General features: G+C 38.6%; 1 protein-coding gene across 1 annotated transcript in view; it reads left to right on the top strand.

The window, feature by feature from the left end:
• TRDN (triadin) overlaps positions 1–16,580 on the top strand; it is a 276,197-nt gene that overhangs the window by 61,926 nt on the left and 197,691 nt on the right. Inside the window, exons 3-4 of the mRNA XM_040430087.1 lie at positions 3,674–3,715; positions 15,725–15,778. Of these exons, the coding sequence (XP_040286021.1) occupies positions 3,674–3,715; positions 15,725–15,778 (96 nt within the window). The remainder of the gene's footprint in view (positions 1–3,673; positions 3,716–15,724; positions 15,779–16,580) is intronic.

Genomic DNA, 16,580 nt, shown 5'->3' with positions numbered 1-16,580 from the left:
TACATAGCCATATCAGGGTTTGTTTTAGCTGTGTTCTGTTTATCCCCAAACTGGCCTGTTACTGTACCTTAATTCTCCAGGTATGGTACGGTACCAGTTACTGTACGACTAAAGCAATACCAAAAATGGAAAAATGGCGCTCGGCAATTTTGATTTTTTTTCCATTACACCATTCACTGTAAGGGTTAAATAAGTGTATGTATTAATTGATTGGATATTTGGAGGTATAGTGATGCCGATGATGTTTATTTTTTATAAATTTTTTTTTATATGATTTTAGCATGGGGGAGCCATTCAGATACCCTGAGTGCAGTGCTCCCTGGCATTTATCATTCAGATGCCATGTTGACCATTGACAATCGCAACTGATGGGTTGACAGTCCATGATTGGTGTTATTGCCAATTAATGACAATGTGCCTCCTGGTTTCTGCTGTCTAAAACAGCAGGCAAACTGTGACTACAGTGCACTCTCAACTTCTGCGAGGGCACCATCTTTAAATATTCACCATGCATCATACATGTAGAAAGGATATCCTTAAAGGGGTTGTGCAAAAATGTTGGGGGGGTTTGACACCCACTCCCTTTGAGAAAGCTGCGGAGGAAAGCATACCTTACCATAGCAGTGACCTGTTTCCCTTGCATCATGTCAAAGGGCCAACCCATTCCCCCAAAAGGTGCACAACCCCTTTAAGAGATTGAAGGATAAAGATATTCCAGGAGCAAATAAAACCCAGGAAAGCAACTGAGTAGCACAATAAGTAATAGATCAAAAAGTAAACAGTACTTCTTTCAACGTCAATGTTGAGAAAAATATGGCGGCACCACTTGACTGGCTTTTTAGTTCACACACCACCACACCTAATAATGTCTGTCGCACCTTGCCGTCTTCACGGCCAGTATCACAGTGCACAAGCTCTCCAACAGTAGATAATATCCCAAACATAGAAGAAAATGAAGGGGTGCACTCACCACTGGGCGTATTAATGTAAAAACTCCTTTATTGTTGCAGATACATTTTAAAATAGCTGACTGGGGCGGCACGTCAGTGGCCTGAGGAAGAGTGTTCTAGAGCTAAATGACCGTCGCTGCTGTGCTGGGTGGAAAAGCTATGTGCCGCCCCGGTCTGCTATTTTGAAATGTTTCTGCAACAATAAAGACATTTTTTCATTGAAACGCCCAGTGGTGAATGCCGCCCTATTCATTTTCTTCTATGTATGGAGTACTTCTTTCAACTTCCACTTGGAACTTATAACACTTTAGATTATATGATAAAAGGGCTGGACTATTAAAATTACCAGGATTGTGGTTATTATTCAATACAATCTACAGTAATAATAAGGATCTTATTTTTCTAATCTGACATTAAAATACAGAGAAATCTATCTGAGATAACTTTCCCACATTTCAGTGGAAAATGACTTTCTAGAGGGGCCACCTACTGGAAGAAGAGAACCAGTATATAAAGGATATAAGGGGACTAAAATTCTGTTACAGGACAAAATGGTCCAGAATTGGTTATCACATGTTATCACAGTATATAGATCCTAACTATACCTTAAAAATTTGTCCAAGGATTAAAAACTCCCAAGTCTAGGTTATTGTAGGATCTACTTGGATCCAACTGATCACAAAATACATTTTAATTCAAGGATATTTTTATTACCAGTATTTTTATTTTTTCTTTATTATCAATAAGAATAACATTTATTTAAATTTTTAATAATTTAACATGTAAGTTATAATGAAAAAAAGAAAAGCCATCAGACCCTTTCACATTTTTCACATTTTGTTATGTTGTGGTTTTGTTTTGTGCTACAATAAAAAAAAGTCTAGTTTTTCTACATTTTCTTATAATAAGAAAGTGAAAACAAAATGTTAGAAATCTTTGCTAATTTATTGAAAAGGAAAACCTAAAATATTGCATTGACATACTACAAGTATTCAGACCCTTCACTCAGGACTTAGTTGAAGCACTTTTGGCAGCTATTACCACCTAGAGTCTTCTTGAGTATGATGCCACAAGGTTTGCACACATGGATTGTCAGCCATTCTTCTCTGCAGATCCTCTCAAGCTTTGTCAGATTGGATGGTGCTGTGTTGGAAAGACATTTTCAGGTCTCTCCAGATATGTTCAATTGGGTTCAAGTCAAGGCTCTGACTAGGCCACTCAAGGACATTCATAGAGTTGTCCTGAAGCCACTCCTGTCATTTTTGCAAACTTTTATGTGTTTTTTTTTTTTTTACTGAGGAGAGGCTTCTTTCTGGCCATTCTGCTATAAAGACAAGATTTGTGGAGTGCTACAGTGGTGGCTGCCCTGCGACAGACAGCTCTTGGAAGAGTCCTGCTTGTTTCAAACTTTTTTATTTATTTAAGAATTATGGAGGCCATTGTTCTTTTTGGAACTTTCAGTGCAGCAGAAATGTTTAGTACCCTTCTCCAGATCTGTGCCTCCACATAATCATGTCGCTGGGCTCTCCAGGCAGTTATTTCCTCCTCATGGCTTGGTTTTTGCTTTAAAATGCATTGTCAGCTGTGGGACCTTATAGAAACAGGGGGGTGTCTTTCCAACTCATGTCTAATCAGCTGAATTTTCCATAAATGGACTCAAGTCAATGCGTTGAAACATCTCAATGATGAGAAATAGAAATGAGAGGTCCCCAGAGCTAAATTTCAGGTGTCATAGAAAAGGGTCTGAATACTTATGTCCATGCAACATTTTAGTTTTTACTTTTCAATAAAATTGCAAACGTTTCTAAAATTCTGTTTTCATTTTTTTTTTAATTAAGGGGGATTGAGTGCAGATGGGGACAATTTAAATTTTTTTTTTTTTATTTCAGCATCATCACAACATAAAATGTGGAAAAAATTGAAAGGGACTAAAGAAAGCACTGTATATACTTTACTATCTTATACAAATGAGCTGTGGAAAAATTATAATAAGCATTAGAACTGTTTTCATAATATACTGTCATATGACTGATGACTAAAAGGGGTGCATATAACTAAAAATTACTAATAGTTACACACTTACCTCTTAAACCCCCCTGAAATTGTTAGTGATGATGGTTCTGTGCTCCCCCACCAGAATTTGTTTACTAGGTTGCAGCACCTAGTGATTGGCTGTCATGGTTATGGGGTATGTCATTGTTTCCCCCTTGTAAACAAAGATTAGTGGGGGACAATTAAACTGTAGGCACAGGATCACTGTGGAATGTAAAAACTAATTAGGCATGTCCAAAAGGTCAGGTTCATGATGAAGCTTTGGAAGCCAAAATCAGGAGTGAATTAAATAATTACAAGTCCTTTATAATTTCTCTCCTTTTATGATCCACCCCTGATGATGTCTTCCTAGGTTGCCTCCTTTATGACTTTTTATACCAATGTTTTGGGTTTTTTTTTTGCTTTTTTTTTCCGAAAGGTAGGACAACCTCTTAATGCTGGAGTTTTGGTATATTATGTAGATGAATTTTAGATAATGGTTGCTGAAAACAACATCTCCCATACACTGAAGTTGGTATCTGATGATGGTGATTACTATTTCACTAGGCACACAAGTCATTGCTTACCTATAATCTTCATAAATACAATTATCAAGGCAAAGTGCTAACATGTTTCCTTTATTTTTCCACTATCATCATCTCCATGGATGCTTCTGCCATCATCATCAATAGACACCTATTCCCAGTACTGTGACGACCCCTGTTTACCACCTGGTAAAGACATTCTGCCTGCAGTGTTTCTGTTTTATTAACCACTTATGCTTTTACAGTCATGTCTGAGACAGTCTATGTGGTGTATACACATTGCATAAACAAACTGACTTCAGATACTAATGATGTGTTGTGTGTGCATTAACTGATAGCACAAATACACCAAAGCAAAGAAAATCACTTTGTTGTCTCCAAAATTCATGGAGTAAAAGTTGTTATGTAAATGGTTAATCGTAGGATCAGTCTTTTGCAGTTATCTATAAGACCCATGTTGCCAACTTTTAATCCGCAGAAATAGAATATTTCCAGGTGACCATTTGTGGTTTGGAGCTATGATTTGCAGTTGTAATCATCTAACATATGACTCATATATTTATTTTAAGGGAGTTTCCACTTTCTAGCTACTTAAAAATGTTGTGTCTTAGCATTTCCTGTAAGGTTTATTATAGCATGATCATTCATTCTTATGATTTTATTCCTGTTGGATTTCATATGAATCTGAGAGAAAGGACCTCCGTAAGATGTCAAACAGTACAAATTTTGAATACTCAATTAGTATACTGTAGGCAGTATGTACAAAGCTGTAATACAGATAATTGCTTGAAACTGAAATGAACCTTGGTTTTTACCATATATATATATATATAACAGTAACTCTGGAAAATAAGTAGACACAGGAATCTGGCTCCTTCTGTTACCCCAATCTGCCCACAGGCAGAGGTTCCATGAGTCCACCAAAGGAAATGATTCTTGAGGCCCAACCTATACATGATGAGTAAAGTCCAAAATGTTTTGAATCAAAGAAATAGACCCTAGTGGCTGCTGAATGGCTCCAAGACAAATGGGCATGTTTATTCTGGACCTTTGGGGTCCACTATAATATGAGAGCCTGGGCCCATTGAATGATCCTCTGGTGCTCTGGTGAACCACTCCAATAATAGTTCCCCAAAAAATCCCTGTAAGGCAATGCTAATGTTTATACATCAAAACTCAGTAACTCACAGTGGCATTTCAGATATTAGGTTTTATCTTCTTGCTGTGGGCTACAAGACCATTCGTCTCTTAGATAAAAATTTTTATAAATTTTTATAAATTTTTTTAATCTTTTAAATATTACTTTAAGTAAAGCTCTACTGATTCCGAAAGAGTGTACAGAACAGCACAGCTTGTACAAGTAACATCTGTTGTAAGCAGCTGTCTTACCTTTGATTTACAGAGAGCATAGATAATCACCAGCAAACAGCTGTTCATCTATACACAAAGGGCCTCATGTATCAACAGTGTCTCCGAGAAAATGTTTCACTGATGCCAATAGTGACCAATAACAGGACAGCTTTCATTTTCCTAGAAATGAAAGCTGAGCTCTAGTTGCTGTTGACAACTAGAACATGTGAGTAACACTTCCTGTTAGATAACCTTTCTCAAACAGACACAATACAGGGCTAGACTGGCCATAGACCCTACAGGAAAATTACTTGATGGGAGGATGCCTATCGGACCACCAAGCCCTCCTTTCTACCACTTACCAGGTAAGTAATGATCTCATACTCTCAGCAGTAATTAACGTTGGGAACATCAGGTTCTTGGCCGGCAGTCACAGATGCCCTCCTGAATTAATTTGTATGGCTGTCCCCAGAATGCTGATACAGTTGAATACTGCAGGGAGCATGAGAGTCTATGGTTCCCTGCCCTGATGTTCATCCTCATAGGCCACAGACCTCTATATGAAGCAGTGTACAAATGACACAGGAACACAGACATCACAGGCTGGAAGCTTGATAGGGGTACACTGGGGATGGTGATTTGGAACAGGAATTTAATTTTATTCTTCTTTCCTTGGCCACTTGGGGAACATACCACTGAGAACACTATAGATATAATTACTAGTGGAAGTCCAGGCAGTATGCTGAAGGTAGATCTAGCTTGGTGCTGTGACCCACATTTCAATTCCTAGGCCCCCCTGCTCCATATCTTAGAGACAATTAAAGGATAGAACATGGCAGCTATTGATGGCCACCACAGAGGGACTGTTTTAGAGGCGTATGTCGGGCTGCACTATGGTATTGGGTTCTGTTGAGGGCAGTACTTTGTGCTGCCCCATAGTAATGCTAACCTTGCCTACTTATCTTGGCCCCATCTACATGTGTTGGATGTGTCTTCTTGTGTTGCCCAGCCATCTGTTATTTGGATCTGCCCACACCATGGGGCTGCGTTTATTTTTTTTTCCCAGGGACACTTTAAATTCCTAGTCTGCTCCTTAAGCAATGTGTAATCATTCTGATGATTACATTTCTTATTAGTCAGATATGAATATTTTCCTACTTGTTCATGTATTTGTTTATAGGGACAGTATCTCTGGGACACCATCATGTCAGCATTGTAATAATGCCTTGCTTTAAAAATAACATGGACATATTACCTGCAGTCCCATTTAAATCTACATTCAAAACTTTATTTACACTTGCACTATAGTGTTTTGTCAGGGTTTCTGACACTTGACAGCATAAATGGAATGTTGCCGGTTTTCGTTATATATATATATACACTCACCTAAAGAATTATTAGGAACACCTGTTATTTCTCATTAATGCAATTATCTAGTCAATCAATCACATGGCAGTTGCTTCAATGCATTTAGGGGGGTGGTCCTGGTCAAGACAATCTCCTGAACTTCAAACTGAATGTCAAAATGGGAAAGAAAGGTGATTTAAGCCATTTTGAGCGTGGCATGGTTGTTGGTGCCAGACGGGCCGGTCTGAGTATTTCACAATCTGCTCAGCTACTGGGATTTTCACGCACAACCATTTCTAGGGTTTACAAAGAATGGTGTGAAAAGGGAAAAACATCCTGTATGCGGCAGTCCTGTGGGTGAAAATGCCTTGTGGATGCTAGAGGTCAGAGGAGAATGGGCCGACTGATTCAAGCTGATAGAAGAGCAACGTTGACTGAAATAACCACTCGTTACAACCGAGGTATGCAGCAAAGCATTTGTGAAGCCACAACATGCACAACCTTGATGCGGATGGGCTACAACAGCAAAAGACCCCACCGGGTACCACTCATCTCCACTACAAATAGGAAAAAGAGTCTACAATTTGCACGAGCTCACCAAAATTGGACTGTTGAAGACTGGAAAAATGTTGCCTGGTCTGATGAGTCTCGATTTCTGTTGAGAAATTCAAATGGTAGAGTCCGAATTTGGCGTAAACAGAATGAGAACATGTATCCATCCTCTGATGGCTACTTCCAGCAGGATAATGCACCATATCACAAAGCTCAAATCATTTCAAATTGGTTTCTTGAACATGACAATGAGTTCACTGTACTAAAATGGCCCCCACAGTCACCAGATCTCAAACCAATAGAGCATCTTTGGGATGTGGTGGAATGGGAGCTTCGTGCGCTGGATGTGCATCCCTCAAATCTCCATCAACTGCAAGATGCTATCCTATCAATATGGGCCAACATTTCTAAAGAATGCTATCAGCACCTTGTTGAATCAATGCCACGTAGAATTAAGGCAGTTCTGAAGGCAAAAGGGGGTCCAACACCGTATTAGTATGGTGTTCCTAATAATTCTTTAGGTGAGTGTATATATATATATATATATATATATAAAAGTCATATAGGATAAGTCAAGGATTGGCGATTCAGTTAAAGACTGATCAAACATACAGTAGGTATCATGACTCTATTGTGAGCAGAAACAATGATGCTAATGTCAACAGAATTTTAAGATTACAGCTATCTGCCAAATAACCTTTGGCCAATAGTATATTTTCTGACTCCCTCATACACATGCACTTGGTTCATCTCAGCACATATGTGTTGTCACTAGGAAAGAGGAAAAAGCTGCTGGTGCTACAGTAGCTGATCTCTTTGAATAAAAAAAGGATTGGGCAAAAAATTCAGTTCACCCCATACTTCTCTGCCCTGATGTGTCAGAAGAGCATTGGAAGCTCCCCATATACTGCTGTCTCAACTAAGGATGAATGAATCGATTCTACCAGTTTGATATTTATTCCGAATTTCTCAAAAAGGTTTCCTAAATTTCTTTATATAATGGTCTCTCTCTCTCTCTCGTTGGTTCAGGGCGAATCAATGTGTGCCTCAAATGAATTATTTGCAAAATTTGGCAAACCTGAAACAAATCTTGAAAGGTTTGCTCATCTCTAGTCTCAACATTATACTACTGTGTATATAGACTTTATACTGTGTATGTTGGACTTTATACTGTGTGCACAGGAACTTTAAGGTTCTTATGCATGGGCCAATTATTCTGCCTGGTAAAGAGCACCCACCGATGATAACATCATGGCCGTTGGCACTCTTTACCTGCATTTTCCTTCACCAATTACTTTTAGTATGGGAACAAAGGATCAGTAGTACATTCATTTGTCCTAAAGCTTTAACTTGTCGGCAGTACTTAACTATTTACAAAGGAATATGTGCTGCTGACAAACAGTAATATTTAATTCTACATCATAAAAGATGCAATCACCCTACAAATAATCATTTGATTGTTTGCTGGATGATCTCTGGCATGTTTACATGGGGCAATGATCGAGAACGAGCATTGTTCATCATCCATGTACACATTAGATGCTGCAACATCATTACTGGTAATGCCTAATGACTAACTTCACATTCCTTTTTTTTTTGTGTAGTTAGTACTGGCATAGAAGACTATTCAGCTTATTCATTTTGTCAAATGTTTATGAGAGTATGGCCACACAGCCAAGTTTCCTGATGCAGTTTTGGAAGCCAAAACCAGGAAAGATTCCAAAAAGAGAAGAAGTCGTATCTGTTTTTAATATGTTCCCTCCTTTTATGAGCCATTCCTGATTTTGGCTTCCAAAACTGTATCAGGAAACCTTACCGTTTGGCCATATCATTAAGGCCTAAAACATCAGAAACATTACAGAACTAGAATTGTTATCTGAGCAGTTTTGATACACTGCAGATTTTCAGTTTCAGAACTGCATGCTTACAAAACTCGCAAATTGTTACAGTACTAGCAATGTGGATGAGATTTATGCAACTGTGGAAAAAAAAGTGCAGCTTAAATTGACCTGCGGTGAAGAATGGAAGTCAACAGCATGTCAATTTATACTTCAGATTTCCATCAAGGATTTCAAACTTTGCAATGCATTGGAAAGCACATTTTGTTGCACATTTTGCTCTGGATTTAGGGCAAAAAACACAATGGAAATCATACCCTGTGTACCCATGAGCAATAGATGTTAGGAATACATTTGCATACTTCTGTCAGTACGTCCACTGATCTAAGTTAATATATAGTGATATATAATGTATTATAACACTGTGTCTGGAATGGTACTGGATGGATGGGGTGTATATCTCACTCACAATGCTCAAATGGGTGAGACAAACGAATCTAGGAAAGCTGGATTGCTTCAGAAAAGTGTAGTTTGCTGAGGCACTTTCCTTTAACGTACATGTATGGCGAAAGGAGGGCTTTAGAATATAGTGCTCACTTGTATGTGCAGTTGGCGCCATAGTCTCTGTTTGAAACAGCAGAGGCCCGGGGCTAATGTCCTTGACTGGCGATAGTCCGAACTGAAGACATTTAACCCTTTAGACGTTGTCAAATTTGACCACTCCATCTAAATGAGGAAAAAACAGAAGTTCATGCTTCCCAGTCAACAGTGGCCTTCTTATGTGGCGATCGGGAGAGCTGTTCCTTCACTCTGATGCTCTGGGTCTCTCTTAAGAGACCGAGTGTATTGGAGATGTACTTCCTATGGAGGCCTGCAGGTGGCAGTGCTTCATAGAATAACCACAAATGGAGCTTAGATTGTAGTTCTATTAAACTACAGTGTAAGCTAAAAGCAATCTGAAAATACCATAATATATTCTAGCCTCCTTGGAGGTGGAGGCTAAATATGTAAAAAGAACTACATAAATGTAGTCAAAATTGCATTTTTTTCCCAATTCTATACCATTTGGATTTTATTTTCCTACTTCCCACTACATCATAAGCATCACAGGTAATTATAGACCAGTTAGTTTAACTTCTGTTGAGGTAAAAATGTTTGAAGGAATCTTAAGGGACTATATACAGGAGTATGTGACTATAAATAATATTATACAGTTGCAAGAAAAAGTATGTAAACCCTTTGAAATGATATGGATTTCTGCACAAATTGGTCATAAAATGTGCTCTGATCTTCATCTAAGTCACAACAATAGACAATCACAGTCTGCTTAAACTAATAACACACAAAGAATTAAATGTTACCATGTTATTATTGAACACACCATGTAAACATTCACAGTGCAGGTGGAAAAAGTATGTGAACCCCTAGACTAATGACATCTCTAAGAGCTAATTGGAGTGAGGTGTCAGCCAACTGGAGTCCAATCAATGAGATGAGATTAGAGGTGTTGGGTACAGCTGCCCTTCCCTATAAAAAACACACACCAGTTCTGGGTTTGCTTTTCACAAGAAGCATTGCCTGATGTGATTGATGCCTCACACAAAAGAGCTCTCAGAAGACCTACGATTAAGAATTGTTGACTTGCGTAAAGCTGGAAAGGGTTATAAAAGTATCTCCAAAAGCCTTGCTATTCATCAGTCCATGGTAAGAAAAATTGTCTATAAATGAAGAAATTTCAGCACTGCTGCTACTCTCCCTAGGAGTGACTATCCTGTAAAGATGACTGCAAGAGCACAGCGAGAAGAATCTTAGAGTGTCAGCTAAAGAATTACAAAAGTCTCTGGCATATGCTAACATCCCTTTTAACGAATCTACGATACATAAAACACTAAACAAGAATGGATTTCATTGGAGGATACCACAGAGGAAGCCACTGCTGTCCAAAAAAAAACATTGCTGCACGTTTACAGTTTGCTCAAGAGCACCTGGATGTTCCACAGCAGTACTGGCAAAATATTCTGTGGACAGATGAAACCAAAGTTGAGTTGTTTGGAAGAAGAACACAACACTATGTGTGGAGAAAAAGAGGCACAGCACACCAACATCAAAACCTCATCCCAACTGTGAAGTATGGTGGTGGGGGCATCATGGTTTGGGGCTGCTTTGCTGTGTCAGGGCCTAGACGGATTGCTATCATCGAAGGAAAAATGAATTCCCAAGTTTATCAAGACATTTTGCAGGAGAACTTAAGGCCATCTGTCCACCAGCTGAAGCTCAACAGAAGATGGGTGTTGCAACAGGACAACGACCCAAAGCAAAGTAAATCAACAACAAAATGGCTTAAACAGAAGAAAATACGCCTTCTGGAGTGGCCCACTCAGAGTCCTGACCTCAACCCGATTGAGATGCTGTGGCATGACCTCAAGAAAGCGATTCACACCAGACATCCCAAGAATATTGCTGAACTGAAACAGTTCTATAAAGAGGAATGGTCAAGAATTACTCCTGACCGTTGTGCATGTCTGATATGTAACTACAGGAAACGTTTGGTTGAAGTTATTGCTGCCAAAGGAGGTTCAACCAGTTATTAAATCCAAGGGTTCACATAATTTTTCCACCTGCACTGTCAATGTTTACATGGTGTGTTCAATAAAAATATGGTAACATTTAATTATTTGTGTGTTATTAGTTTAAGCAGACTGTGATTGTCGATTGTTGTGACTTAGATGAAGATCAGATCACATTTTATGACCAATTTGTGCAGAAATCCATATCATTCCAAAGGGTTCACATACTTTTTCTTGCAACTGTAAGTGATAACCAGCATGGGTTTACCAAGGACAGAAGTTGTCAGTTTAACCTGATTTGTTTTTATGAGGAGGTGAGTAGTAGCCTGGACAGAGGGGCGACTGTGGATGTAGTGTTTCTGGATTTTGCAAAGGTTTTTGATACTGTCACTTATAGACGCTTAATAGGTAAAGTAAATTCTATTGGCTTGGAAAGTATAGTTTGTAATTGTATTGAAAACTGGCTGAAGGACCATGTTCAGAGAGTTGTGGTCAATGATTCCTATTCAGAATGGTCCCAGGTTATAAGTGGTGTACCCCAAGATTCAGTGCTGGGCCCTTTATTATTTAATTTATTTCGTAATGATATTGAGGACGGGATTAATAGCACCATATCTATTTTTGCAGATTACACTAAACTGTGTAGAACTGTATGGTCTATGGAAGAGGTCCACAAACTACAAGCTGACTTGAACACTCTGAGTGATTGGGCATTAACTTGGCAAATGAGGTTCAATGTGGACAAATGTAAAGTTATGCATCTTGGTATTAATAATCTCTGTGCTTCATATGTCCTAGGTGATGTAGCACTGGGAGAGTCACTTATAGAGAAGGATTTGGGTGTCCTTGTGGATGGCAGATTAAATTATAGTATACAATGTCAATCAGCTGCTTCTAAGGTCACCAGGATATTGTCATGCATTAAACGAGGCATGGACTCGCGGGGCAGGGATGCAATACTACCACTTTACAAAGCGCTGATGCGGCCTCATCTGGAATACGCAGTCCAGTTTTGGGCACCAGTACATAGAAAGGATGCACTGCAGCTGGAAAAAGTACAGAGGAGAGCGACTAAAATGATAAGGGGCATGGAGGGTCTTAGTTATGAAGAAAGATTAAAATAATTGAATTTATTTAGTCTTGAGAAGAGAAATCTAAGGGGAGATATGATTAACCTGTACAAGTATATAAAAGGGCCATACAAAAAATACGGTGAAAAGCTGTTCCATGTAAAATGTGCTCAAAACACAAAGAAGAAGAAAAAGTTCAGTCTCCAGAAGCGTCGAAGCTTCTTTACTGTAAGAACTGTGAATCTGTGGAATAGACTATCTCAGGACGTGGTCACAGCAGGAACAGTGGACAGTTTTAAAAAGGGTTCCGACGAATTCTTAAAAGTAAAAAACATAAATGCTTATGAAAACGTGTAGAAAGAGTCTCACTTCCTTCTGGGATTCTCGTCCCCACCTATCCCATGGTTAAACTTGATGGACATTTGTCTTTTTTCAACCATATTAACTATGTAACTATGTAATAGTTAAGTGGTGTCATTAGAAAGTACAACCTTTTGCTGTAACAGATAAGTCAAGAAAATAAAGAAAGTGATGGCTCCAGGAAGACAGGGAGAAAAAATAAAGACACCACAAAAATGAAAACTCCTTGCGGACTCTAGATGTTAAATTGTTTTAATAGCCTGTATTTTTATGGAATGGTGGGTAGGTTGGTAGAGAGACCTGTCATTCCCTCCCCGCTCCAGTTCAACATTTTTTCCTAGCTTGAAGTAATCCCAGGTGTATCTGCTGGGCTCATTACTATTGGGATAAATACAGAGCTGAAATGCTCATTTAGGGTCACATACCTGGAAGCTGCATGATCTGTTGGCTGTATAAAGCCTAATCTACTGTGTTATGCTGGGAACACAGGTGAGAAAAACTCACTGTTTAGTTAGTACCTAGGCGGGCAAGGATATACCGTAAATTATCTGAATTGCTATTTTTACAAATTCTAATTGTTCATTGTTATGTGTGAATTCATTAGCTTGTGGTGTTTCTATGGAGCATCATGAAATTTGTCATTTATGCAAGTCACTAACATATCAGGGTCCATTCACCTAAAATGACTCTACACCTGAAGGTAATAGCAGTTTAGACAGTTTAGACTGAAACTGTTTTTTAAATGAACCATTTCTGTCTGCTATAATCACTACTGTATTTCTAGTGAGTAGATTTCTTGTCTTTTATGTTACTTTAGATTACAGTCTATCATTATATTTAGCACTGCAGACATTTTCTCAGGACCTGAAGGAAGTTTGCTTTATCTATTGGTCCTTCACCCGCTAATTGGATCAGCGTTGATAAATGAAATCATTAGTTGCTGAAAGGTTCCCATTATTCTGCTGTCAGAACACGACATTAGCGAGTCCATCAACATACAGCTTACCTTTCTTAGCCGCGGTGCCTGTTGTTGCTGTAATACTGATATAGTGTTGGGCATGAATATTCGAATAGTGAATATTAATCGCGGATATTGGCACTTCGAGAATTTGAGAATATTTAGAATATAGGGATATACACTCACCTAAAGAATTATTAGGAACACTTGCTCTTTTTCTCATTAATGCAATTATCTAGTCAACCAATCACATGACAGTTGCTTCAATGCATTTAGGGGTGTGGTCCTGGTCAAGACAATCTCCTGAACTCCAAACTGAATGTCAGAATGGGAAAGAAAGGTGATTTAAGCAATTTTGAGCTCGGCATGGTTGTTGGTGCCAGACGGGCCGGTCTGAGTATTTCACAATCTGCTCAGTTACTGGGATTTTCACGCACAACCATTTCTAGGGGTGGGCAAAAATGCCTTGTGGATGCTAGAGGTCAGAGGAGAATGGGCCGACTGATTCAATCTGATAGAAGAGCAACGTTGACTGAAATAGCCACTCGTTACAACCGAGGTATGCAGCAAAGCATTTGTGAAGCCACAACACGCACAACCTTGAAGCGGATGGGCTACAACAGCAGAAGACCCCACTGGGTACCACTCATCTTCACTACAAATAGGAAAAAGAGGCTACAATTTGCACAAGCTCACCAAAATTGAACTGTTGAAGACTGGAAAAATGTTGCCTGGTTGGTTGAGTCTCGATTTCTGTTGAGACATTCAAATGGTAGATTCCGAATTTGGCGTAAACAGAATTAGAACATGTATCCATCCTCTGATGGCTACTTCCAGCAGGATAATGCACCATGTCACAAAGCTTGAATCATTTCAAATTGGTTTCTTGAACATGACAATGAGTTCACTGTACTAAAATGGCCCCCACAGTCACCAGATCTCAACCCAATAGAGCATCTTTGGGATGTGGTGGAATGGGAGCTTCGTGCCCTGGATGTGCATCCCTCAAATCTCCATCAACTGCAAGATGCTATCCTATCAATATGGGCCAACATTTCTAAAGAATGCTATCAGCACCTTGTTGAATCAATGCCACGTAGAATTAAGGCAGTTCTGAAGGCAAAAGGGGGTCCAACACCATATTAGTATGGTGTTCCTAATAATTCTTTAGGTGAGTGTATATTCGTAATTTCAAATATTCTAGAGTTTTTTTTCATCAGTAACCTCCCTTCTTGCTTGTGGGCCAATGAGAAGACTGCAATGTCTTTGTCTGAGCTTAGCAACATCCTTAGCAACCAATAGGAAAGTTGCCTTCCCCTTACTATATAAGAACCTCCCCAGCAGCCCTTGTATGCAGTATTTTGCAGATCTTAGAGAGACAGTAGTGTTATTGCTGTGCTCTCCGCTTTCCTGTATCATTACATTAGATAGTTAGTTAGTTAGCTTATATATATAATACAGATAGTTAGTGGGAGATAGTCAGTGTAGGTTAGATAGTGATATAGTGTAGCTGTCCTTACATACATACATACATACATAAATAGTGCTGTGATGTCACAAGTTCACAACAATACTTAGTGCACAAATCACTAATAAGTAGTCAGACCTGTTAAAATGTGAAGTTGCACATATTGCGGCAAAATATTTGCATCATTAGTGCTGATTTCGCAATCGCGAAAATATTGGAGCACTCTATCTGCATATAAAGCTATTGTAATGTTCTGCCGTGCCAACCAGTTTCTCCAGTCTCAGGAAACTTCTAGCAGCTTGAATAATGTAGCTATAGTGACCCATGCCTGTATTTCACACGCATTATGCGAATATTGCATTGCCGTTTTTTCTCGATCGAAAAATAATCTCAAAATTGCAAATTCGCAAATATATGATTAATATTCTACCAAATATTTGTGAAATATCACAAATTCGAAAATTGCCCCTGCCGCTCATCACTACTAACATATACTAAACAAGTGTTTCACCAAAAGCTGCAACTGCATAAAAGAATAGCCACTTAACTTCAGTTATGAGAGCTAAAGTATTTCGTGTCCAGGGGTGTGTGCCATTAGCTAACACTTTCATGCTGTCTACTGTACATATCATACTGTATACATGTAGCTGTTCTTTCACTCATTCCTTACATGCCTTTGTCCTAATAGGGTTTCACCAGCCTGCTGCTGGCAATGCTTTGAAGCAAGCTGAAAGCCTCCTAGGCAAGGACCAGTCTAAATCTTTTTGCATGTTGCTCGAGCATGGTTTTAGCTCTAAAAGGCACTTGTGTTTGGAGATGAATCATCATAGCAGTGGAAGATAATATAGTGTTAGGGAAATCAACATCAAGTATTATTCATGAGCATGCTGCCATATGAAAACTTCACTGTTTTGTTAATGTTACCTGTGGATCATTTTATGGTCAAGCATGAAACTCAATATAAAATGAAAAAGGGCCTCCATATGAAAATGAAAAGGAACTTAGTAGAGTCATTTTGCAGTTGACAGATTCAGGAAACTTGTTGCACAGTTGGATTAATGAATTAATAGATCTAGACTGATTAGGCTCTGACACAAATGGTAAATTGAATAGATTATAGGGCTTCAATGACTACGGTAAATGCTAATATCATACAAATACTACATGATTAATAAAGCAGTTTCATATAAAACATTGCAGTATATTCACACATCAAGGTGAGTTTTTATGATGCAGTTTTTCCATAAAGAAAAAAAATTACATTTATTACGGCAAACAACATTTATGTATAAATTCAATCTAAAGTTTCAATCTAAAGAACAAAGTCATATAAATCAGACTTTCTAGTGTAATCATATAATTGAATAGATTTTGTATGAAACCCTTCCACAAAAAAAATCCACATTTTTCAAACCAGCAACTGGATCTGAATGCTTTTGTAACTGCAGGTAATTAAAAACGTAGTGTAGCTACTGAGTTATTTAATAAAACATATCTGTAGAGCTACACCTGCTGTTCTTTTCCTCACCTATGACCTTGCTCAG

Source organism: Bufo bufo, chromosome 4 (assembly GCF_905171765.1).
Source record: "Bufo bufo chromosome 4, aBufBuf1.1, whole genome shotgun sequence".
Taxonomy (NCBI): Eukaryota; Metazoa; Chordata; class Amphibia; order Anura; family Bufonidae; genus Bufo; species Bufo bufo.
Note: the sequence above shows the minus strand (reverse complement) of the source record. Positions and strands in the feature narration are given on the sequence as shown.